Below are 26,294 nucleotides of genomic sequence, written 5' to 3' on the forward strand. Positions count from 1 at the left end.
AGTGTGGGGATGGATACAGGTCCCTTCTGACCGCCTGAGCATCCACGTGCTGTAAATATATTCTCTCTTTTTTAACGGAATACCAGAAAAGAGACCACTACAGTCCTTAAAAGGCAGACTGTACACGCACTGTCATTGCATGCAGACTGATGCACATGCAAAATAAAACTGGTGAACAGTAAAACAACAAAGAAATGCAGTGGGAGATTGCATGCCTATGCGGTATCCTCGTTGCAAGATGCCCCAAAGCAAGTAGGTAGGACAGCACACCATGCTAAGCACTCGCCTCCAACTCATGCAAACTGTGTTCACAGGATCAAGTCCATACAGGGCCGACTCAGTCTTTAATTGTTCCTAACCAATACATTTTATTCCCTTAAATTAAATGATACTGCTTCTAGAATTATAATCTTAGAAGCAGAAGAAATCCGTCGTGAATCGCTACATAAGAATGCCATAACAGTTGCCAAGTCCCCATTTGTAATTAGATTCTGGGTTGCAACTGCGGTATCGGCTTGGAAATTACTAAGGTCAAACAGCGTGGCACGGAGATAAATGCCACATTCAGATGCAGGTCACGTGTGCTGCCTTTGAGGTGCCTGCAAAAGCCGAGCACAAACTGTTGCTGTCGCTGACCGTTTTAGCGTAGCCGCAAGAATCAACAATGGAAGCCACTACCTGATCGGTTGCGCACACAGTAAATCAGCACCAAATCTGCTAGGTACGTATAACGCACCACTGCGGTAGACGCTGGCCGCAGGCATGGCTACCCGCACACATCAGAATACAGCAACGACTATGACAAAATTCCGTCGTGCTGGTCATAACGTTCTGCCCACCAACTCTAACATTAGTATGCAGTGAAGAACTATGACAAATTTGGGCTCGCTGAACGTGCAGCGAGTTTCAGCACTTGCGCCACCTCCTGACTCCTCTCAGCACTCATCCACATGCCCAACCTCATGGGTTGCTCATGGGCAGCCTGGCCAGTCCTGGTAAGCCTTATTGGGCCAAATGCACACATGCATTCTATTCTTACTCCGTGACCTCCAGCACTCTGAACTTCTGTTCCAGAGGGCGTTCCCACCACCTGCGCATTGAGACCATAATAATGGTAAAATGTGCTATACAAATGACAAGTAGAATACAATACCAGCATACAGGCGCAAAATAATGCCTAAACTAGAGTCTGGTACATGTGCAAATGTAAACAATATCTAGCACTTTGAGAATTGCCCATGCAAGAAAAATCTCACAAATGTTGAAACCCCAATGTGTGCCTTAGCTGCAAGGCCATCCTTTCCGCAGGGTAAACACATGAGAAGTAGTTAAGACTATATCTAAAGATACATTTGAATTCAGACAACTTGTGTCCAACCACCACCATCCCTTAACATTTGGTAAGATTTAGACATTGTTTGACCCAAAGTAGAGTGCACTATTTAAAATACATTTGACATTAAACAGAGGCATAGAATCGTCAAAAGGTGTACACAGCCACAAACTGCTCACAGATTCATTACCCACAGGTTAGCAAACTGTAGGGCCGGTAAGGGCACTCACCTGGGTTACTGATGGCTCCTCCCTGGGACTGCGGGATATCACAGACTTCGTACATTTTTATAGGGTTCATGGGCACTTCCTTCGTGCCGTCGTACATCAGCTTGAACTCCCGACTCTTATTGAGTGCGCACCGCAGCTGCGCTTTCCACTTTGCTGGATCTGGTTCATCCACACCTTCCTGATATTTCCCGGTCTCCACGGCCCACGCCTAGACAAATTATAAAGCATTATACCGCGTACTATCCCATGCCACATCAGAAAATACAGTGTTCTCAAACTACCCCCATTATCAGATCTGCACAAATCTATAGCTAACCCACTATCTTTTGGCTCTCCATATATTTTGAACTACAACTCCCGCCAGCCATAGTCAATGGGAAAGGATCACGGGAATCGTAGTGGAAAACATCTAGCGAGCTAAAGGTCGAAGACCTGGCCATAACCATGCCCCCTGTATCCATACCTAAACACAAGAGGGGCCACAAGGCTACTGCATACTCTTACTTTGGCATGAAGTCAATTTACAAAGGAACATGATGTGATGGTTGTTGCAGCATTTAAGTGGGACTTTGTTTTATATTCCCGAAACAAAGGAGGCATTACATGGTTAACTTGATGCAGTTAGTAACCTAGCACATTTCGGGAATCAGGGAACGAAGCCTTTATAAAAACGGAAAGGGGTCACTTAGGACCAGCGTACAAAGCATCCCCTATCCCAATCTTCATTCTCTTAGCCAAAGTTGTGTACCATATTGGTACCTAGTGAAAGTGTGGGGGGAGGGGTGGCAGCCTCCCAGCCAATAAGGAGGCTCCGAACAGGGTCTTAACCACACGGTATAGACCCCGCTCCAAGCAAGAAGCTGCCATCTTCCCTCGCTAGGTATCAGACAAGTGCGCTCCCCTGCATCCCATTCTCCCTACACCCCCCTCGTTCCAACTTATTTACCCTCCCCACTTAGCTTGCACTGCCTTGTCCTTCGTCGGCGCGGGAACAGTTGTGCTCCTGGCACGTCTTCAACTCGCTAATGGGTGCCATGGAAAGTGAGAAGGGACTACGTGAAGTTAACCTCTCCCCGATCCATGGTGGCCATTTCTTTTCGTAATTTATCCTCTATTTAACACAGCATTTCTCAACTTAAGAAAAATACACCATTAGTCCCCTGGTACAATGTGCCGGTGTACTAAGGGCAATAGAACCCTTCAGGGGGGCATTACCCCCCCGCACTCGAGTTATATTGCTTAATTATGCAGTGAAGGCCACCTCCTTAAGATACCACTCGTCTCTACTCAAAGGATGCCGCTAAAGGACACTAGTTAAAATGTCCCACAATAGCCGGAGACTTTGGGTGTATGTGCTGCTTATCTAGATGTAGTCCAAGTTGGATACATTTGACAAGTTCCCCCAAAAGGTGAATGAATACTCGACTCAAAAGGAAAGAAAAAGAATGCCTAAAGTAAATGGGTAAAACAGAAGGTCCTTGTGGGTAAATACAAGTCCAGATGAGACAGGCCATAAACTCGTAAACTTCTTCATGTAAATGCTTTCTTAACATCCATCTATACCCTCACACAACTACCCGCAATGTGTGGGCTGAAACATGTTGGGTTGTTTGAGAGCATTGCAAGTTGACGTTGCTCATCGTGAATCAGTCTTCTCCCATCCCCCACCACCCCCAATTTAAAAGCTGCTGACTAGTGAAACACCTTCTGAGAATAGAATCTTTATATTTTACCACAAGGAGCATCTGTTGGAGACCCCTTCATCCGCACTAGGCCACCGACAATCAACCAATTACATAATACCTCCCTTTTTGGGGGAGTGTAAAATCTTGTCTAAGGCCAAAGCAGCAGTAACAATAAAGATACATCCATGAATGTCTTGAACATGTATGACGAGTAACTCAATCCTCAAATGATGGCCGAGTCAAACCATTGCATGCACCCACCATCCTTTGACACTACACTTCTGGTTATTTATTAAAAATGCCTACTACGCACGAACTGTGGGTCATACTGAACATTTAATAGTTTTTTGGAGTTGTAGATCAGTGTGCCATAACAAGTACAATACCAAATTATACATAAAAGCTACACCAAGAATGTTAAGGGCACACTACAAAATGCCTTAAAGATGGATACTACTATAGGATAATTGCTAACAATACCACACATGCATTTATGGCACAAACCGTTATGAATAGATCGTGAATGACAGAAGCTGGTGTGTTTCAGAAAGGTGGACTTGAGAATGCATTGTTTAATGTAGACATTGATGCAAAAGAAATAAACTGTTAATTGGTCAAAGTTAAGATTGGTCTATGCGAGCCAGAAAATGATTGAACATTACCTTGTAAGATGTCCCCATGAACATTATTGGGGACAACACAATGGATCAGGTGAACACAATTAGGTTAATTACGCAATGGATCACGTTTATTTTTCTTGGGCAATTATTTTTTCCTAACTCCAGTTTCACAGGAGAAGGATTGAAAGTTCATGTCAAAATACTTACAGAATTACAGGGCACATGCCAACAAAGACTTTGCCAACTAACACTTGCTGCCTCTTTCTGCAAGCCTACCTTGAAGATGGTGTTCTCTTCCTCATGCTGTGGGCTGTGCCTCGTGGCATGTTTCCATGGGATCTGAAACCTTTTTGCTTCCCTGTTGAGCCAGACGAGCCCTGGGTACATCCCGCTATCCACTTGTGCCACCAGCCATGGCTTCAGTCGAACCCGGCGTGGGTGCAATGCCATTGCCTGCAAAAAAATAGTCAACATTGGAAGTTTAAGAATTTCAGGACCCCAACCTATAAAAGATGGCAAAAACCGCATTGAACAAGAAAAACCTGTAGACGCTCACCTTTAAAACGGTCCTCTAAAAACCTTTGTTAGCAAGTGTAATTTAAGGTGTTTGAGTGACAGCAAATGTGGAAAGTTAATCTCTCTAAAGCCTTTCAGCAGAACCGGAGCACACAAACCTAGAGGGTGCCGGCTTATCCATTTACAAGACAAGTTTTCCTTTCTTTACACCAGAAAAGTTACAATAGTTAAATCATTTAGAAAAATGTCTTCAATGAGATTTCTGCAATTTAACTTTCGAGCCTTCAAGATCAAATATTACATGCACAATTGCAGGAGGCATGGAACTAGTGCAAAATCGCCAATTGTCACGTCATCTGACAAAATGGACTGAAACAACAAGGTGTGCCTTGCTTCAATGAGGACACAAGCTTTGTGCTTTGTAGTTTGAACTAATAGGTGACTGTGTAACCTACTGAAGCAACTTACCCAATTTGCTTTAACATTAGGTGCAAATACAATTTTATTTGTGCCAAACGAAGCAGATGGACCACGATAGGCTACGGCAAGTGGAACTGGGACGGCAAGAACCATCACCCAGACAAGAACTAGCCAACATATTACGACCCAGGAAAGTGGCACAACAGCTTCAAGATTGCGTCCGGTTGGAGGCAGAAGACCAGGTATGAAACCATTTTTCTCCAGAATGGAGTCTGGCATGGATTCACATGCTCATAAATATTCCCTGTCATAAGGCTGGGAATCCTCGATAAAAGGAAAAACAACTTTCACTTCAAAACTGTATGTCTCCTTTGAACCAATCACTGTCCCCTGGGCCATACTGCCCCCATCCAATAACAGTCTCTCCCTAAGCCCCTCCTCTAGCAGCCATCTTCAGATTTATACCGCACGCTTCAGTTTTGGGAGTCCTTGAGTTTGCTTTCCGAGCTATTTGCATGTTTTTTCGTGTTTTTGACGGAAAAAAGTTACATTTGTTTCAAAGAAGCCTGTGTGCTCTTTGCTTCTCCTGCTGACAGCGGGGACCCGTTGTGCATGAAGTTCAGCGCCCCTCAAGGGCAAAGATCGTCGAAGATTCTAGAAGGCCATCGGGCCTACTTGGCGCCCTCTGACAATGACGGAGGAGAACAAGGAAGAGGGAAGGTTCCTCTTCAGGCCTGCACCAAATGCGGGCTACGGAATGTGTTTGTGGAGGACGAGCACCTGCAATGCCTCTACTGCCTGCACCCGGAACCACAAGGAAGTGAAGTGCAAGATATGCCTCGGGTTCTCCAAGAAGATGAAGGACAGGCACAGTAGACTGGGGCGTGGCTTAACGCCAAGGCCTCCAACCCGTGCTCCCAGCAGGGCCATGGCTTACCCAGGACCAGCCAGTCCGAGAAGCAGTCTTCCAAGTCCATTGAGGGCGCCTCATCCGTGGGGCCCAAGATAAGGCCAAGAGCCACCAGTCAGAGTCCACCGGGTTCACTGCGGAAGCAGGTCCCAAGGTGGATAGGGCGAAATCGACATCACCTTCCGCCTTCATTGCCAGCTGGCCATCAAGCTCCTCTTCAAAGAGGAAATCATCTACCCTGGCTAAAATATGTGAAAAATCAGAGAAGCCGCGGACAGAGGAGAAGAAAGCTAAACAGCCCAACCGGCACAGGGCAGGAACTTATCAGCGTTGATTGCTACTGCCACCAACTGCCACGACAGCTAAGGCCGCTGATCCTGCGAAGGTAGCCACCACAGCTCAGAGGGTGTCTCTACCCCCAAGGTGCGACTTTGGCAAAGTCTGCTGGCATGCCAGAATGGGGGGAAACCGGCTCAGGCCCCGGTTCAAGACCCTCAGGGAGGGCGAGGAGGCCCCAAAGTCGCCCCCACAGGCTTTCACCCAAGCCATGGAGGTCTCGCACACAGATGACGAAGACCAGGAGTCCTTACACACAGTCGTCAAGAACGATGAAGAGGATGACGATGACGGCAACGGCACAGGGCCTAGTTTTCCTGTTCCGCCTTCTCAGCTGAGGAATCTTTCCTTGAATATTCTGTTGACCCTGCACACCTTGATGTCAGAGATCCAGAGGAGGATGGCTTTGGCACCTGTGATCCCCCAGGTCCACAATCAGCCTCTGAAGAAGAGGAAGTGTCATCCGATGCCCCCATTTCAACCTCCCCCACCTCGTCGGTTCCCTTCTCCCCCAGCAGACACGGGTACAGGGATGAATACAGCCACAACGACAGGGATATCGTCGTAGCGGATGGCGAATCTCCAAATTTGGATGCTACACATAGGGTGTCCCCCACCAGATGAGGTGGCATCGCTCCACTCCGTGATCTCCAGAGCCTCTGAGCTATCCCTGCTAGTGCCCGAGAAAACCAAGGCTTCTTGTACCAGAGGCGCAAGGCCAATACGAAGACTGTTATGGAAGTGCACCTTCTGGACGACGTTTGGGAAAACGGGCATGGCCCTCATGAAAAACCCTTGTACGACTCCAGCCAAATGGGATAGGCTGAGAAGTAGTGTTGGGTGACGAACTCCGCACCCATGTGCCTGAGGTTGCAGCCATCGCCGGATTCGGTGTTCGCAAGGAAACGGTCGGCCAACTCATTGTCTTCGGTCCCTCCAGACAGCGAGGGGGAAGAGGGTGGACGCCATGTGAAAGAAGGCGATTTAAATCGCAGTGTCCACTAGCAAAGTGGCAAACGCATGGGCAATCCTAGCCAGGTATGACAGGGAGTTCTGGTACAAGGTGGGGCCTATTCTGGAGTTTGTCCCCGACGATCGGAAGATGGAGGCATTTGCTCTCTTCCAGGAAAGGGAGGTAGCGTCTGATCATGCCATCACAGTGGCATTGGACGTCGTCGACACAGGGTCCTGGCAAATGGAGAACAGTGTCTGCCTGCGTCGCCAAGGCTGGATGAAGGCCACACATTTCTGCCAGGAGGTCCAAACGAAGGTGCTGGACATGCCCTTCGACGGAGAGAACTATTTGGAAAAAGCCATCAATGAGTTCCTCCAGGCCATCAAAGCGAATACAGAGATGACCCTCTCACTGGGCACCCTCCAGCAGCACCACAGCAGCAGGTCTTTGGAAGGCTTCTCCACATTGTACCGTCAGCCTTCCAGATCCACAACCCAGGAAGCCTACAGAGGCTGTCCCAAAGTCTACGGGAGCTGTGGACAGTGTTGCTGCCGCCCGCAGAGCAGGATGCCAGCACCGAAACAGGCCTGAACTGGCCAGGACGTCAGGCCCCCACTCGTGCAACCCGGTGGGAGGCTGGCTGACTTAAGTTCATCAGCAAGTGGAGAAAGATCATCACCGACAGATGGGTGCTGGATGCTCTCGCCCAAGGACACACCCTGGAGTTTCAACTCAGTTGTCCGGGGATCCCTCCGGTTACCAGTCAGGAGCAGCACATCCCTCAGCTCCTGAAAGAGCTGTGGCCCATTCTGCGAAAAGGAGTGATAGAGCTAGTTCCCCCAGTGACTCAGGGGCTCCAGAGTCTATTCCGGATACTTTCTGGTCAAAAAGACGACGGGGGGCTTGAGGCCCATCCTGTACCTATGACGTCTGAACAAATACCTTAAGTCCCAAAAATTCAGGATAGTCACGTTGCAACACATACTCGGCTAACTGGAAAGTCTTTGGAACTGGAGGATGCCTACTTCCAGTCCCCATTCACAAGAAACAGTGAAAGCTTCTATGTTTTGTGGTGCAGGGACAGCACTACCAGTTCCTGGCCCTACCCTTTGGCTTGAAGTCAACCCCCCCCAGAGTGTTCGCAAAATGCTTGGCACCAGCGGCAGCCCACCTATGTCTATAGGGCATAAACATATACCAGTACCTGAATGACTGGGTGATTGCGGAAGGTGGCCAGCAGACAAACGGATGCGACCGTCTGGCTATTAACAGATCTGGAATTCTCTGTCAACTATCCAAAGTCCCACTTGACGCCATCACAGAATGCGCTATTCCTAAGCGCCAAACTCAATACGGTGTATTGCCTGGCATGACCCTCGGAGGAGAGAATAGCAGCCATTCTGGGGCAGGTGCAACGGCCGTCATCGACAAAGACGGCCAAGGTGCGTGCCATTAAGTCATTACTGGGTATGATGTCATCCTGCATCTACCTCGCCCGGCTTTGCAGGTTGCAAATGCCACACCTTCAGGAATTTGTGGACGGCTGCTGGATACAGGTGTCCGGAAGCTTCACAGACAAGCTCTCTCAACAATGAGTTCCGTCGGGCAATAGTATGGTGGGGCGTTCGGTCCAACATCGCCCAAGGCACAGGATTTCAGAGCCTGCCATACCAGGAGACGGTCACCACAGATGCCTCCCTAGAGGGATGGGGAGCGCACACCGGTTGTCTGCACGCCAGAGGCATGTGGCTGCCCGAGGAGAAGGATCTTCATATCAAAATTCTGGAGCTACAGGTAGTGTTCTGGGCACTCAAGTCGTTCCTCCCATCTCCAAAAAGCAAGGTGGTGAGGATCTTCATGGACAGCACCACCACCATGTTTTAGATCAGGAAGCATGGGGCACTCGATTCCCGGTGCTCTCCATGGAAGCGAGGACTTGTGGCGCTGGGCCGTCGAACTGGGGATGTTTTCCTCGCCCCTCTCCACCTGGTGGCAGTCGAGAAAACTATTACAGACTCCCTCAGCAGGAAATTGCACTCCTGCCACAAGCGGGAGCTTCATCAGGATCAGGTGGACCGCCTGTTCGTCAAGTGGGGCAGGCCCCAGATAGATCTTTTTGCAACAGCGGCAAAGTGCCTGAAGTTTGCGAGCAGGTTCCACCAGCCGAGGCACCTGGGGGACACGTTCTCCTTCCTTTGCTAAGGGCTATTCCTGTATACGTTCCCCGTTCTCTCTCCTGCTACGAGTCATCAACATACTCAGACAGTGTCCATTGTGAGAAACCTGAAGGTATCTCACCCGCTAGTCCCCCGAGATCTGTCATCCAGGTGGCCAGGACACAGCCATCCCTATTGGCTCCAGTATCTGGGGGTGGAACAGTGGGGGAGGATCACCTGGATTGAGGTGGGGGTGGGAGTGGTCTTTGTGGATTGAAAGTGGGACACCGATGGGTGAGGTATGGTACCCCCTTCCTTATAACATCTTTTCCCCATCCTACCCCGTAGGATACTTAGAAGCTCTACCAGCCCCCTTTCCAACACAAACACTTTCTTACACCGTGAAAGACAATGGACTAACACCAGAACCGTTTACCTGATGTGTTCCAACAAGGGTCCGGCAATTGAAAATAACTACACACACTTGACGGCCCTTTCCCTTCCCCACACAGATAAAAGTCAGAGCACGAGAGCACATTTTGAGCAAGGACAAACACTCAAGGAGGCAGCTATTCTAGACGGCAGTTCAAACAGAGAAGAAAGCCGGTGAGAACAGAAAGGATAACAAGGAGCCCTTGCCCTTTTCGACCCAAACCTGCGAAGCCTCCGTGAAAGGAATCATAAGACCAGGAACTACAGCTGACGTGTGGTCTAACAGATGTCAATGGTACTGAGCACCCTCCCGCACCGATAGCCCAAAGCGGGGAGGCGAGTTTGCTACCGTGGTACCATCCTTGACTCCTGAGACAAGAAACGCCATGGCGGTCAGCACAGCCGGTGAGTCGGAGGGAGAACCAATAGTAAACTGGACGGTGTTGAGCAAAGGTTGCAAACAGCAACTTGTTATGAACAAAGAACTTGCGTGAAAGTAATGGCCAGGGAAAGACCGGCTGCAGAGTGGTCCAGCGACACATGGGCATCTATTCGAAAGACTCTGACTGGTCCTCCTTTCTTGTGAACAATATAAAGTCGCATGAAAGGCCGGAACAGGGTGAAGGGCGTCATACAAGGGTCGAGCTAAATTCCCTTGAACAATCAAAAGTCCTTAACCCATTACCAAAGTTTGACATTGTGAAACAGGCGTGTGCGCCCAGCTGAGGGAAATGCTGTACGAATGATAAATGTGGAGTAGCCTGACTGGGGGCTTAAGAGAAACACTGACTCGGGGCTAGAAAAAGCTAAGGGAAGTGAAGTGAATCCCACAAGGTATTATGAATAAACGAACTGTGTGAAACTGGCAAATGTCAACCTGACTGAGGAAAGCCAACATTACAAAAAAGGATTGGAGCACGGTTGGGGGGTGGGGATCCACGGGTGAAGGGAAATCACCAGACGGGAACATTTCTGAAAGGAACTTTTTGTTTGTTGTTTATAGCACATCAGGCCCTCTGAGGCAAGAGACTTGGCGTTAAGAGGATTTGGCCACAGAAGGCCCTGATAATTTAGAACCGAACTGTAAAATTGTGCTTAAGAAGCCCAGGAGTGTGCAGTGCTCGAGAGTCCCACCTTGTCCCGTGCTAAAAAACATGGGGGAGGGAGACCCCAGATATACCATAGTGACTTATCATTTTGTGAACACTTCTTATTTTCTGGTGAACATTATCTCACACTATTTTGTAACTTAGTGTTAAGGATTAACAATTCTTTTTTTGAGTATAGGCTCCTTTTAGTTGACAAGGTGCCACTGGGACTGCCTTATTTGATGGTCGTAGCTTGCTCCCATATTAGATTAGGTTTAGATTAGGCATTTTTTTTCCTCACCCATTTATACAGTTTAATAAACACCCTTGAACTGTGATCACTTGTGTCTGTCTTTACTGTTGCCACCATGAGTTCCTTACAACATGCAAGATGATACTCGTGGCCGAGGCAAATTTGGTATCCAACCTTCTCAGCCTGTCAGCGTCGCCTCCGGTCAAGCATGGTTATGTATCTTCTCACAGAGGAGGAGGCACAATCCTTCATCACTAACCTGAGGGGTTGGCTCCTGCAGCCCTAGAGTTTGGAGGATATGCGTTTTGCCTGCGGACTGCATTGAGGTCCTCGTCAAAGTCAGGGCGTCGTCAACTTTAAAGTGCTATGGTCACAAGTGGAAGCGTTTCACTACGTGGTGCCAGTCTCCGAAGATTACCCATCTGAGGGCGACGGCCCTGCAGGTCCTTCCATACTTGCTATCCTTGGCCAAGGCCGGACTGGCGCACACCTCTATCAAGGTACATCTGGCAGCCATCTCTCGCTACACCAGGTCTCCAGGAAGATCTTCACTTTGGTCTCATCGACTTGGAACAGACTTTTTCTATATTTCCTGTCAGTGAAGGTTCCTGCCCCGGCATGGGGATTCAACAGTGTTCCGACGAGGCTCACGAGGGCTCCCTTTGAGCCTATGCATCAGGCCCTTCAAGTTCTTCTTGTGGAAAAGAGCTTTCCTTGTGGCCATCACCTCTGTCAGGAGGATAGGTGAGATCCAGGCCATATCCTGCAAACAACCATACCTGATTTTCCACAAATCAAGGGTGGTGCTGCGTACGCACCCCTCTTTCATGCCAAAGGTTCAGTCAGAATTCCACCTCAACGGGCCTTTGGTGTTACCTGTTTTTTTTCCCCAAAGCCTTCATCACCAGCTGAATGGGCCTTACACTCTCTGGACGTTGCTCATGCCCTGAAGTTGCACGTGACATGCACAAAGGCGGTTTCCGAAGACTTCACAGCTGTTCGTGAACTTTGGTCTTGTGAACCATGGGAAGGACTTATCCAAGGCTTCCATTTCAAGGGGGCTCTCCGGCTGCATCGTGCACCGCCGTCGGTTGGTGAACCGACTGCTGCCCGGCCGTCCAAGAGCCCACTCCACCAGAGCGATCGCTGCGACGACAGCGTTCCCATCTGGTGTGCCCCTGCTGAACCTCTGCAGGGCTGCTAAGTGGAGGTCCACACACACCTTTATGAAGTTCTACTGCATGGACAGTGATTCCAGGGAGGAGTCCAGAGTCGGCCAAGCAGTACTACGCAACCTGTTTGCTTGAGTGAGTCTGTTCCAGAGGTAAGAGTTATTGCTTCTGTTGAGCCTTGACACCTCGAGTGGTTGTGTAATGTTGTACTGCTATGCATTTGTTATTCCCGAGCATGTGAATCCATGCCAGACCCCATGCTGGAGATGGTTTAAGTTGCATACCTGTAACTATTGCTCTCCATCATGGGACTGGCATGGATTCACACGCAAACCCTCCCTCTGAACCCTCTGCGGCTCTTCCTGGTCATACTGCCACTTTACGTGATTACCAAATCTGAAAATGGCAGCCACAGGAGGGGCTTAGGAAGAGGACAGTCATTGATCGAAGCAGTATGACCCCAGAGTACTGACAACGGGAATATTCATGAGCATGTGAATCCAGCCAGACCCATGCTGGAGAACAATAGTTACAGGTAAGTACGTCGGTCTCTCTCATAAAACTATAACCTTTTGGGTGATAGAAAATTGCATTAAATATCACTATTTTATTTGTGTGGAGCATTAAAATTGATGGTAACAAGATATGGCGCATCTTGGTATACCATCCCATGCAGGGTAACTTTAGCAAAATTGATGGTTGATAGCTGGTAGAGTGTGAATTGATCGTTACCTCCCACAATAGTTTTGGCAACCCTCTAAAGCCTACTTTTTCAGCCTGCTATGCTATATTTCGTTTTTAGCAATACTTATTATCTCTGTCTATTTAAAGTGTGCAACTCTTGACTGCTAAAATTATTATTGAGTAGGTCAGAGCGAGACGAGCTAGAGCTGGCTTATTTCCTATTGAACCGTAGACATAGGAGTAAAACTACAACTCCCATGTTTCTAGTAGTTCTCGGACACTACTAATTTGCATATCAGGCACGAGAGGGGGCAGCTGGTCTGTGCCTGTCCATACAAGAAAGCTTTGTACTTGTTGCGTTCTTCATGGCTCTTTTCTGTTGCCACTGTTATTTAACGTGTACATTTGCCCATTGCTTGATATCATCTACAATTCGATCTTTGATATTTTTAAGCTGATGAAAATCAGATCCAGATCAGATGTAGGTCCCTAAATAGAGAATGTGAGATCCTTTCCACCAATGATCAACGGGGAACCATTGAATTACATCCTATACGCAGACGATATTGTGCTGCTTGATACCACACCAATTGGATTACAGTGGAAATTGTCTGCCCTGAAACATTACACAGAAAGAAATGGGCTAGTAATTAACACAGCTAAAACTGAGATAATGGTTCAACAGAATATGCGAGAATCAAAAAGCATCAAGAAACGGAACTACAGATGGACAATTGGTAAGGATCAGATAAAAACCTCTAATTAGATTCAATATCTGGGAGTCCAATTTAGCTCACATATAACGGATGACCCGATGGTCCACAAAATAAAAAGGAAATACAAGATGCTTGCTGCCCAGGGTGCAGCTATAAACACTAAAGTGGGGTAAATTCTCACTAAAACCAATCCTGGAATTTTAAAAAATGAAGGTGATACCATCATTGACATTTGGTTGTGAAGCCATGATAGGGTGTCATTATTGGACAGGGTCATGGTGCGAAAACTTCTTTTGGAGTAAAATATTGCACCTGCCAAGTGGTACCCCGATTGCCTGTACGTGTTATGAATTGGGATTAAACTCGATTAATGCAAGGGTGATTTGGAACATCCGTGTGTTGTACTGGAAAGTGAAAGGCGCTGACAACTTGGCCCAATTCAAAATTCTGCGCTCCTCAAAAAGGGAAAAACCAGATTCAACAATTGCTGTATGGAAGCTTAGGTGTGAATAAACCCGGCCTCAACTAAACGAAAACACAGAAACCTTGATTCAAAACCGGAATCACGTAAAGAAAAAAAACTGCTGGACATAGATAGGTGTGAAACGTACGAACAAAGAAGAAAACACAGATGTATGATCTTGTTTCCCTCAGAAGCTAGAGCTAGGAATACGACACCAAACTACTTGGATTTGTTCCCATGTAAGAACAAGAGGAACACTTTTATGAAGTTCTGCATACATCTATTCAAAACAAAAGAAGTCATGAATAAATGTTAGTTGATGAAAACTGTAGATTCTGCGAGAAGTCGAGCAAAACCCTGAAGCTCCTGGATTGCCATGATCTAAGAGATGTAAGACCGGTATACCTCGGAAGGGTGATTCGTGAAAGACCACATCTAAATGCAGAAGAATGGTGGAGAGTGATGAGAGAGGGAACAGATAAACTTTGCAGTAATTTTCTTCCTCGAAAAAAATTACATTAAATGCTAAAGAAGGAAACTTCGATAAAAACTGAAAATCAAAATAATGGAACAAAACGAATTGCTTACCCCGAACTAGATGAGATGAACAAAAATATTGAGCCAAGAAATTTGCAACCTGTGTAAACTCTGAAAAAGGGATAAATCCTTGTTTTCCCCATTTTATCTACTCTTATGGAATGAAATAATTGGTGGAAAATTGTTTTAAAGTTTGTAATGATCTAAATTAAATAAAAAACAATCCAAAAAAATAAATTAAAAAAAAAATCAGATTTATGTTAGGCTAAAAAATCCATTGGAGGCACTGGAACAAATGTCTTGAGCCCATAAAATCCAAAATTGGATTTTAGAGAACAAAAAACTCAATCAGCTAAAAACAGAGATCATTGTTTTTGGCTCAAAGATTAAAGTGGCAAACGTTCTATAAACTGTCCCCTGCCCAACCTTATTTAGGGCTCCAACCAAATACACTCAGAAAGTCAAAAATCTAGGCTGCATTTGGCAGTCTAGTCTGAGCTGCAATCTTCATGTTAATTAGATTGTGAAGTCAGTTTATTTTCAGTTCAAACTACTAAAACTATTGCTGCCTCTTATCTTGGAGAAAGATGGACCAATAGTGGTCGGAACATTAATTAATGGCAGGATAGATTACTGTAATGCCCCTTGGACGGGCATTCCTAAATATCAGCTTCAGAAACTGCAGGTAGCTCAAAATTTGGCGGTCTGACTGATCTTCAATTTACCCAGGAAAACCGCTAGTTCTTTTCAAAAGGAGCCTTCATCGGCTTCCGGTGCAACAAAAGATTGTGTTCTAGATCGTTTGTATGGTTTTTAAGTGTGTGCATGATTTGGCCCCAGCTTATGTGTCATCTAGGATTACCACCCATCGCCCTAACCACATGCTACGATCTGCGGGACAAGGTTTGTTGGTGGTTCCTTCCTCTAGAACCTCTATACGGGGCGACAGGCATTTCTCCCTTATAGGCCTTTGTTAGGGAGAAATCTCAGAAATGTGCCAATTCCCCTCTACCTTATAGACCCCCAGCTCTTTCGCTGGACTCTAGGACATCTTCTCTTTTTTTTTAACCTGGAGAGAGAGACTCTTGAGTTTCTTTTGGTTTTTGGAGTCTGACAAACTCCATAGGCATCTTTTTACATTGTGTCATACAGCACCTTCAGTGCAGTGACACAGGGAAGTCTTTCAGATTTCCCCAAGGGTTTAAATACCTTTCTGTTGGATAACTACTGTTTCCAAGTGCAGTAAAGTAAAATTGACTTTACTTACACTTTTAAATTTCTAGACCCAGCACACACCATCTTACAATAGGGTGCTGGAGGGTTACATAGTATCCCCTTTGTCTAGCTTCTTATGTAACATTTTTATGTTACCCTTTCCTCGATGAATGGCTGGTGGCAGTGGTTTACTTTTTACTACTGTGGTGTGTCTTTACCGTGGGCTGCGTTCGCAGCTGCACTAAAGCACCCTTGGGTGCCATTAAAAATGGCCTGGTCTTTTTTCACCATTTCTTTGTGGAAAGGTCCTTCTTGAGATTCACTCTGCGCACCAAACCAGGTTTGGTGCCTTTGTTTTGTCTTTGGCGGGATTCACGAGTGAAGCCCGCCTCTGGCTCCAGGGCGTCTGGCGGGGGCAGGAAGTGAAGGAGGTGCCCGAAACTCCCTGTGCTTAGTCACGTAGGAGTCAAGAATGCACTCCTAGGTGATTGGCTGGCTGGCTGTCCGGCAAGGACAGCCTCCCTGCTGGGCGATTGACAGCCAGGCTGGAATGAATGGAAGAAACCTGCATAAAAAGGTGAGGCTTTTTGGCGTGGAAGGCAGAGTTGACCACTGGACAAAGGAATCCGAAGAAGAACTTGAGGACGCCTGCTGCAACTCCCGAACCATTGGTTTGCCCGGTGAAGCCCTGCTGCTGTGCTGAAACTCCTTTGTATCGACAGAGAAGCCCCTGCAAGGACGAGTTCTCCCTTTGAGTTGGTGGGACCAATCAACTCCAAACTAAGCCACTTGGACATCCTTCTCGGAGCTGGTTGAATTACCACAGAGTTGCTGCTGGAACCCAAAACGCCAGGGGGAGAGGAAGACCAGATTGTGTGCGTTGCTTTTAAGTTGGCCAAGAGTTCCAGGAAGATCCTCCGGACACCCAGAAAGCAGGACTGACCAAGCCCGATCCACCTTAATAGAGTGCTGCACCCCAGATGCAACGAAAGCCCATCTCGACAGCCAAAACCCACGGTGGCGTTGTTTGCAGTAGACGCGAGGAGCTGAAACACTGAATTGCCACTTGTTTGAAGATTGCTGGTTGCTGTCGGTAACCGTCCCGTTGCAGTGCAGATGGTCCCCAGCTACATAGATTTGCCGATTGACTTTGGCCTAGCCTGTTTCACTGAAAGACTCTTCTCCCCTCTGAGGTTGGGGAGGGTTGAAAAGGAATTGCCTGCTTAAGAATAATTGTGATCTCTGGTTTGTTCTAATAACCTTTTCTTTAACACATCTCAGTGCTATTCTAAATGCCAACAGTAATATATCACAGTGTCCCAACTATTAATGTCACCTAAGAGTGTAGAAAGTGTCTCTGTGGCATCCCAAATGGCCGCTTGCTGATTTAGGAACTAAGAGTGTTTGTTTTGAAGGTATTTGTGTGTTGCTATTATATTGCTCCCTTCTAAAGAAGGTTTAATCAACTGACGGTAAATAAATAAATAATTGTTTTATTAAGAAACCTTGAGTTTCAGTGTTTGTTTAAATACTTGTCAATGTGAATCTTTGTGTAATCACTTTACAGCTCACATTGACCCCTCTTGAGATAAGCCTGGCTGCTCTACCACACTACCATCCTGTGTAGTTCAGACTTAAACCAAAGGTTGGGTCCTACTGCCAGGAGGCTGAGATTGTTGTAGTGCACCCTAAGGGCACTACCCCAAATCTTCACCCAACAGCCCTTGAACCTGAAACTCACTCCTAGATAATTTACGACAAATTCAGTACCAGAGTATATTCAGTAAACAATTGAAGACCTTATTGTTCCTGTACAATCTCCTCTTCAGTAAGTTCCTCAATTCCTGTATGATCCCCGTTTTATTATCCAGGCCTTGCACATTCTTAGAAATCCCACCAGACCCGCAGGGCGAGTCCCTGAGTTTACATACTTGACCTAAGAGAAATGCGCTTGCCCCAAGGCGACTGGTAACAAAATATTTACCAATGCTTTTTGTAAAATGGTGCATATCACCATAAGCGTACTTCATATTTGATGCAATGCTCCCAGGCATGCACAGTGAAACTTTCATTTGCCATTCAATGCAAAAAGGTGTGTTTGCAGTAAATGAAAAATATGTTTCTGGTATCCCCATACTTGCCAGCAAGGTTGAGTATCATGCAAATTGTACTTGCCCTTCATAAAGACTACTAGCCAAGGCTAGTGGGCTAGTACATTATGTGAGCCCTGTTATCATTTGCGCCCAGATGCAGTTTCTGCCGGGTCCCCATGTGGTATGCGCTATATTAGTTTACAAAATCAAATAATTAAATAAAAATAAAAAACTTTTTTTTTTTTAAAACACTGTCTAAACAAATCCAAAATTAACTTTACTTCTGTGTGATGCGCTGGAAGAGGAAGGACCCGCCGACAGTGATTGATTGGGAAAATGATATGTCTTAGACTAATGACTGTGAGGAGGTTTATGCAGGCCTGTTGTCAACGAACAGCAGACCAAAAGACATTTGGGGAAAGGTATAGACAATACTTAGCAGACAAATGTGGAGAAAGAAACCATGTACGCAGTGATGGAAGTGCCGCATGATGTTGGTAAGCATAATGTGGCATTGTCATACCTAATTGTACATGTCTGTGTAAAGTTAAATAAAGTTTTTTTAAAAGAAACTGTGCTCAAAAGCAAAAATATCCACTTCAATTTTGGTCTTACAAAGGTTGCTTACAATGTAACCATAAAAGGTATTCCCATTGTTCTTGGGCAGTAGTGTAAAATGCTTTGCCTCTAGTAGCTCAATGGCTCTACTCCTTCGCGTCATTATTACAAAAGTGACTGCTATGGAATCCGTATGGGCGTAAAACGAAAGGAAGTTGATGACGCAGTGAGCTTGCTGAAACCTGAACATAGACCAGATGCTAAATTTAAACCTGCACATTCCAGCCCCATTCCTGAATGCAACCTTGCATTGAGGACACAGCGGGAGCTGCACATCCGGTTCTTGCTCAGACGCAGCATCACCCGTACCATCATCTCTGACACATTTACGTTACTTGACGAGCAGACTTTGAGGACAACATAAATAGCTTACACAACTACAGGATTTTTCAAATCGCTTGCGTGCTTTTCATAATAACAATAAATCACCAGCAGTCTTGTGCTTTGCCCAGGTAGCGACACCAACCTAACACCAACCAACCAATGCATTGATGTGTCACCGGTGCAGCGACAACTTCTCTATATATAGTTATCCCCATGCCATTCACGTAATGCATTTAAAGAATGGTTTAGGTAGATCTGCAGTGGTTAGGTTTAATATTTCCCAATGTGCCTTCTCTTACAGCACGATAGGTTGGTTTTCCCCATTGTGATACGATGATGGCTGTAGAGTATAATGGAACCAAACACATGTCCACTGCATTGTGTGTGGTGTCCTTAGTTATGCCCAAGAGGTCCACTAATTTACACATCGGTGGGTTATCTCTTAAGATTCTAGCTCTAATACACATGGAGTGCCTTCTGCATGCCCAAGCACCACAGTCCCCAACCTCGCCTCAAGTCCTTGCCCCACTCTGCTCCCCTTCTGAACACCACCCGACTAAGGTTGTGTGTTTGGGATTCATACAAGTCAAGCTAATAAATCTAATACTGAAACCCAAACGCCTCAGCCTATTTCAATGTTAAAATCACTTAGAAAAAAATCCCTAGAATGTCTAGTGCTAGGATAGTCCATTTGAGCCCAGTCACACATTCCACAACGCCACCTAGTTGTAAATCGCTGGAAGTTCACCTCAGCTCTGAGCCACATCAGCAACGCATTGTGGGTATGCAAATTAGCACACATGAGAGCCTTTTCCCCCAGGAAATTGTCTATCTTAGAGTCTAGTGCTATTTATACATAGCTTAATCAACCCAGACAAACATTTTGCAAGGCTGTCAGGACAACTCCATACGCGGTTTCACACGGATTAGGAATCTTCAATGCAGTACTGTCCTGACAGCCATGTGTTTGGAGCATTGGGCCATGCATACACAACACCCAAAAATGTAATCGTGCACTTGAAACGGTATGTACGCTGATTAATCCTGTGGAGTCAGCACCAATTCCTGGCCTAATATCTCCTCCCATGTGGCCAGAAGACAGCAGCCGCTACCTGATCCTGACCCTGGGGGTGATATAATGGGGGTGGAAGGAGGGAAATCACATGGGAGGAGATGGCGCTCGGGGAGATGTGGTTTCTGAAGATGACCCTAGAATACCAAATATTCCTGATGGCATGTTGTCATTATACCCATCCACCTAGTGTAACATTCTAAAGCCCCTTGTTGTCAAACACCCTAAGCAGGATGCCATTCATGCTTCAAAATGTACATAATGCTCACTTAACCTCCTTTTCTAACGTTAATGTGAAGAAAAACCTAGGACAAAAAGCTTTCCAAGGAAGAACTATTCTTTGAACTAAAACCTTTAGTACCAGGACGAAGAAGAGGGGAAAGGAGTCAATGTAGAGCATATGATCAGCTCTGCAGGATATTTAAAAATTGACATGCCTTCAGACGCAGGAGAAGCAAGAGGAGGATGCAGAGCGAGTGCAGCGAAAGGCAGACCCAAAAGCAGACCTAAGCGCTGTGCAGGAAAGCAGACACTATCCTCCAAGGCGGCAAGAGACCAGAGAAAGGCAAGCGGGCGCTGCATGCGGGCCGTGCATCGTCCGGCAGCAGAGGAGAGGCTGGTGTGCTAGCGATCCCGGGAAACACAATAGTTTCACCAGCAGACAACGGAGAATCTGCCAGCAAGACCGCAAGAGGATCTGGAAAGCGGGTAATGCTTCCTAAGAGCCTGGATGATGCTGAAGCTTGACATCACAGGTCAGACATGCAAAGCATTATCGGCGAGTCTGCCCAAAAGCGTTTGGAGGCCCATGGTGCACCGACAGGTGTTTAAAATAGGAACTTACTCTAAGCATCAAATGAATGAAAGAGAAAGATTACATTTACACAAATCCCCTTATGTGAGAGGTCTATATGGAGAACCTTGAAGTAGATGTGAAAAGCAAGTGAACTTTAATAAAACAATTGCAAGGCAAGAACTGTACAAATATTTATTTATAGGGAAGATTGGGATCAGCAGTGGTCAAAGTGTACCAAAAGAAGTAGTGGAACTATGTTCCCTGCTGGACTGCCCCACTCCCAACAAACCCCATTGCCACGCCCCCTCCCATTTGCAATACAAACCCCAAAACACATGTGCCTGCTGTTTAAGGAAACGTTCAGTGCAGTGCACTAAAAGTGCAAGTTATAACTGCTTCCTACACTTATTTTAAAACAAAACCGTTCCGGAACGGTTTCTTTTTAAAATAAAAGTATAGGAACGGTAAAACATAATTAAAAGAAGTAGAGGAGCACCGCTGCCGCCCTCTTCGACCACTGGGGATAAGCATTGCCACAAGCCAATGAATGCCAACAATGAAGATAGCTATTGAAACTTGAACAAGCCTCCATAAAATGGGGTACCTGTGTTTGGGAAGTTGAAACAAGTGATATTTGAAGTCAAGGGATTATAACCAGTGAAGAGTACAACTGGAGCATACTACAGAAAGAGAAAGACAAGTTAAAAGACCAGGTGGAAGCGTGCACCAGTTAGCAAGATTTTGGGAAGAGAAAATACCTGGCAGGAGAGTACACCGGGGGATTTTCAAAATCCTGAGAACATTTGGGGCAAGATTCCTGGCTGGAGAGTACACCAGGGGATCCTCAAGGTCCAGAGGGGAATTCCTGGCAAATGGAGTAAACCATGAACTGTTATTACAAATCTTGTAGAGTAAAAGAGACACTTTGCCATCCTATAAACCATTTGTTTGAAAAATAAATTCTCTATCATTTTAAGTGTCGTGCGAGGGAGATTTCTACTTCACTTAAAGAAATGTTTGGTTTGAACACTCAAAAGATTTCCTGGATTGAGTTCAGTGGAAGGGAACTACCCCTGAATAAATGGGTTTGTTAAATTATATTTATATGGTTTTTGCACACTGTTCTTTTAAATTTGAAAAGGAGACATTTTCCTTGCAGATTGTTTTGTTTATTTTAGTGTGAGGGTCAGTCAGGTTTTGGACACAAGCACGGTTTGTTTTTTTACAAGACAGATCCTTAGTTATAGTTTCATAGGTAGGGAAACTCTTTGTAGAATAGGGATAGGAAGGCAATTCTGCACAACCGATTTTAATTTAATAAAATCTCTAATGTTGAGAACATTAGCACCTTGTGTCAGTTTCGCATTCATTTATTAAATATTAAACTCATTCAGAAACCAGGAGATTCCCAGGAGAAAATCTTTGGCTGCATCTTAATGGGTGGTACATGACTCAGAACCCTCAGGGTGCTTCAATTGCTTCCAACTGGGGTCATGTACATTCTTGCTAAACATTTGAACTAGCACAGGTTTGAGCATGGACTTTCTCCACTGTGAGCTTTCAAAATGTCAGTCTAACTGGAATCACTGAAGCCCGCCTCCCATCCCTTAAAGATATTATACTTGTTTCACCCTTTGCGGATGTGTGTGTGGTGCCCGCATGAATGTATGTATGTATGTATGTATGTATGTATGTATGTATGTATGTATGTATGCATGCAATTTCTCTGAGCACGTTCATGGCTCCAAAGAAGCACACAATCAGAAAATTAAGATCAATGTCAAGGAGCTTCCTAAAAGAGGATATTGGAAAAGTCAAGTCACGACTGGAAGAGCGTTACGCAAGCCATTGTACAAATACAAATATTGCACAGGGAACTTGCGCCCTCTAGTTAGTCAGAGCCTAAATATTAAGGTTATGCAAGTAGACACGTTTGCTGGGCTTATACCAAGGAAAAGCCGACAGGGTAGGGCTCCGCAACCTTGGCCTCCAGAGATTTTTTTAGTCATAACTCTCACCAACCCTAGCCAGAAGAACTGTGAGGGGTCATGGAAGCCAGGGTCTAAAACATCAGGAGAAACACAGGTTGCAAACCCCTGCCTCTAGGCTGTACAAACTATACAGGCTGATACAAAGATGAGGTTTGAGGTTCACCCCGCCACTACTCAAGGCAAGCTTTTCTTCAGGTATTCTGGCATCTGCATTCTGAATCGGTGGATGCTACCAGGTATCACATTTGGCAATACCCAGACACATCAAATACAAGTAGTTAAGCCACAAAGAAAGGAAAACGGGCATTGAGCAATCAAAAAATGTTGAAGGAAGTGAAAAAGATGGCATATCTTTATTATTATACTGGTTAAAGCCACACAATCCTGGAACGCATTACCCCAAACCTTCAGAACTGATCAGCCATACCTCAGATTCAGACGCAACATGCTAAACTGGTTACGATTGAATGACATTTGATACCTGGTTTCTCTGCCGTATTGACCTTTGCACCTGACCATGTATTTTTATACTTTACCTACTGTACCCTCCTACAGGATCCACTTGTAGTGTTACTGCATGTATTGTACCTTTTACATGTTGTAACCAAGCTTCAAGTATGCTTGTATCTGCTGCGCCCAGTTACCTAAAGGTTTGGTGCGCATTACCAAATCAATAAACAAACAAGTATAGTTGTAAAAGTCTTGGTAAATGCTGCCTTTGGGGTCTCAAGAATCTGGCAATTTTGGTTGATGGTAGGCTAACCTTGGAGACTGGTTTGGGAAAGCCCCAAGAGCGCGCATTTAGAAATACTTATTCCCAACAGCCAAAAGCCGAACTGCAAAGAAGGCATCCATAGGAATTACTTATGAAGAAATGTATTAAAGGGGATGGAGGGGTCAGAGGCAGTAGAGGCATGCAAGGCTTTGGGGAAACATGAACTTGAAACAAGTTGGCATTGGCTATCCAGGCACCACGCAAGTGCACATATTGCCACCGAGTAGGAAAGTGTGGCGGCATGGAAGGGGAGATCCCAATTGATCTACTGCTACGGTTTCTAAACCAACAACATTGCTTGTTGAGAATGTGCGAGCTACTACAGGAGTGGAGTTCTGTTTGGGGTCAGTGGGGGGAGTGATATAGGAGTCGAGTGCGCATGGCATAGTCAGTTTGCAGGAGTATGGAGGGTTTGGTATTGGTTAGTTATGGAAAGCGTGCCATCCTCATGGCATCGGGTTAAGTTGCACTCAATAATCTTGTAAGTAGAAGGGAGTTTCGGTGCACTCATGGGTCCATGGACAGTCTAGAACTATCAAGGAAACTAGATGCTGGAGTAGTCATCAAGGAAAATTCAAAAAGGGGCAAAGTCCTTCTTTAGGAGTAGCAAATATTAGGCTACCATGACCATGCTACAATTATTTGGGATGTGATCCGGTAACCTCAGTAGATCATGTGAGCTAGGTGATTATTTTTCCTCATTGGTGTACAAATATTGGGAGGCTAAAATATTTAGGATACTTTGCACACCCACAATGCCTTGCTCATGTGGCTCAGAATTAGAGGTCAACTTCCAGTGATGGTCAATGGGCGGCGCTCTGGCATGTGTGGCTTGACCGCAAAGATTTACTCTACTTTCATGTCAAATAATCCGAAATACAACCTGTTCGTATTTGCTCTGATTTATCTTTATTTTGAAGATGGGGGCAAAACTATTGTTGGGGAATAACCATTTGTCATTCAAAAAATGTTATCTGTATTTGAATAAAACCTGCACAACGCTTTAACATGCCGATTTTAAAGGGCCACGATGCAAATAAATAAATAAATAAATAAATAAAAAAAATCAGGCATGCACTTAACACACGAGAGACACACAGTGTTCTGGTTCTTCAAGGTCTTCAAAAAGCTGAAGCAAAGCTCCCGGCCAGAGACCAGTGCCCTTGGATGCCTTTAAGGCCCCAGCTTGTCCGACCATTCCCTTATTTCAATTTCTAGTCAGAGAATTGTATCCGTTACATAAAAACTACAGCTCAGAAGTACAAGCGAATTCAAATATCTGCCGTGACCATGGAAGCAAGGCAGCCCATCAATGCTGCCGTGACTCAGTCCTAGAGTTCCGAGCAGTGGCGGCTGGTGAGTTTGAAAGCTGGTGGGGCGTACATTTTCCAGGGCGAATTTAGTAGCGAGTGCGCGCAGCGCGCGAGCCCACCCCTCCAAGGGGGGTGCGTGGGGGTTCTCCCCCTGTGAAACTTTTGGAAAAATGGTCTACAAAATGTGCAATTTACCGTCCAAAAAACCCACCGAAAGGGAGGGCCTCACACCTGCCGCATTTTCACCTAGGGGTCTATCCACCCCACCTACCTCCACAAAGGGTCCCAGGAGTGTAGCCGGCCTCAAAACAAAGCTGAACTTCCAGGGACTTGGACAGTGTGGAACAGCAGCGTGGACAGGAAGGAAACTCCATCCCTGGACCCTGGCCTGGGATGAGCAGGATGCCCACAGACATGGGGGCATTGGGGGGCCTGGGATGTATACAAGGCCGCAGTAACTTCTACTTGCACCGCAGGAGCAGCAGCGCACCCAGCGGGCCCCACAGGAACCTCCACAACGCCTTTTCGGCAGGTAAGAGCAGTCAGTAATGCTTCCTATCCTATCCCGCCACCGCATGTCAGCCTACTCATGGGCCTCCCTACCCCAGAGCCCCTCATCCATCCCTCCGGTGTCCTCACCGTGCTCCTCAACTCCCCGGCCTCTCGTGTCCACAATCTCTCATCTCCCACTCCCAGTATCTTTCATCCCGGCCGGCAGCCTTCCACCCTTCATTCCAGAACCCATTACCTCTCGAAATGTTCACCTCGCCACTGTCTACAAAAGGCAATCCTTGCATAAATGAGCATCGTTCCTTTCGGTCCCCTCCCCGCTCCTCACCCTTCCTCTGCCTGTCCATCTCCCCAATAGCCTTATCCCGTCCTTCCCAGCCCCTCAAATATTCTCACCCTTCCGTTAACTCTCCCTGACCGTTGCCATCAGCCTTGCGTCCAGGACTCCGCCCTCACCTTTAACTCTCCAAGGCTAAGCATCTGAATTCTGAAATCCTTTACACAGGACTCTGTGGGTGCGTTACTTCTTGGGACTAAACCCTAGTAGACTTTAATGCCCTGGAGCAGCTTTAACGCGCACTGGAAAAGATTCATTTTGGGGAAAATAAGACCTTCTCTGCCTCGTGCAGCCCCGGCCGCTCCGGCGCTGGAAACAATCAGTAATGCGTCCCGGCTCCTGTGGTTAAAATGCAGCTAATGAATTCCATGCAACTGCACACAAACTAAACATCCACTTTGAAAAGAAATCCTACAACTTATCAAAAAGAGATACACCAAAATGCTATTTTTCAATACTGATGATAGCTCGGACACGCCTAATCTATCGAAAGAGCAACCTGTACGCAGCACCCAGAAGCGACCCTCAAGGCGACAAGTCAGCAGGGGGGTGGGCGGGGGAGAAACAAAAAAAACACAGATATGACATATAAATGACATCGAAATAAACAGGGCAATTCTACACCTTTCAATGATTGCACATGTGTGTGTAGAGAATGGAAGCTAGCGGAAACCAGACGCTAACTGCTTCGGAGTGCATGCTAGGCGCTATATCCTCGCCCGCCCCCAGTGGGTTGGCGTCAGG

The 26,294-nt window shown here is 46.2% G+C and overlaps 1 protein-coding gene across 1 annotated transcript in view; it reads right to left on the reverse strand.

Moving 5' to 3' along the window:
* IRF6 (interferon regulatory factor 6) overlaps positions 1 to 26,294 on the reverse strand; it is a 126,408-nt gene that overhangs the window by 85,089 nt on the left and 15,025 nt on the right. The window contains exons 2-3 of the mRNA XM_069633292.1: positions 4,145 to 4,321; positions 1,564 to 1,771 (exon numbers count right to left, since the gene is read on the reverse strand). Of these exons, the coding sequence (XP_069489393.1) occupies positions 1,564 to 1,771; positions 4,145 to 4,318 (382 nt within the window). The 5' untranslated portion in view covers positions 4,319 to 4,321. The remainder of the gene's footprint in view (positions 1 to 1,563; positions 1,772 to 4,144; positions 4,322 to 26,294) is intronic.

This window comes from Ambystoma mexicanum, chromosome 13 (genome assembly GCF_040938575.1).
Source record: "Ambystoma mexicanum isolate Mex_15411 chromosome 13, UKY_AmexF1_1, whole genome shotgun sequence".
NCBI classification, from domain to species: Eukaryota; Metazoa; Chordata; class Amphibia; order Caudata; family Ambystomatidae; genus Ambystoma; species Ambystoma mexicanum.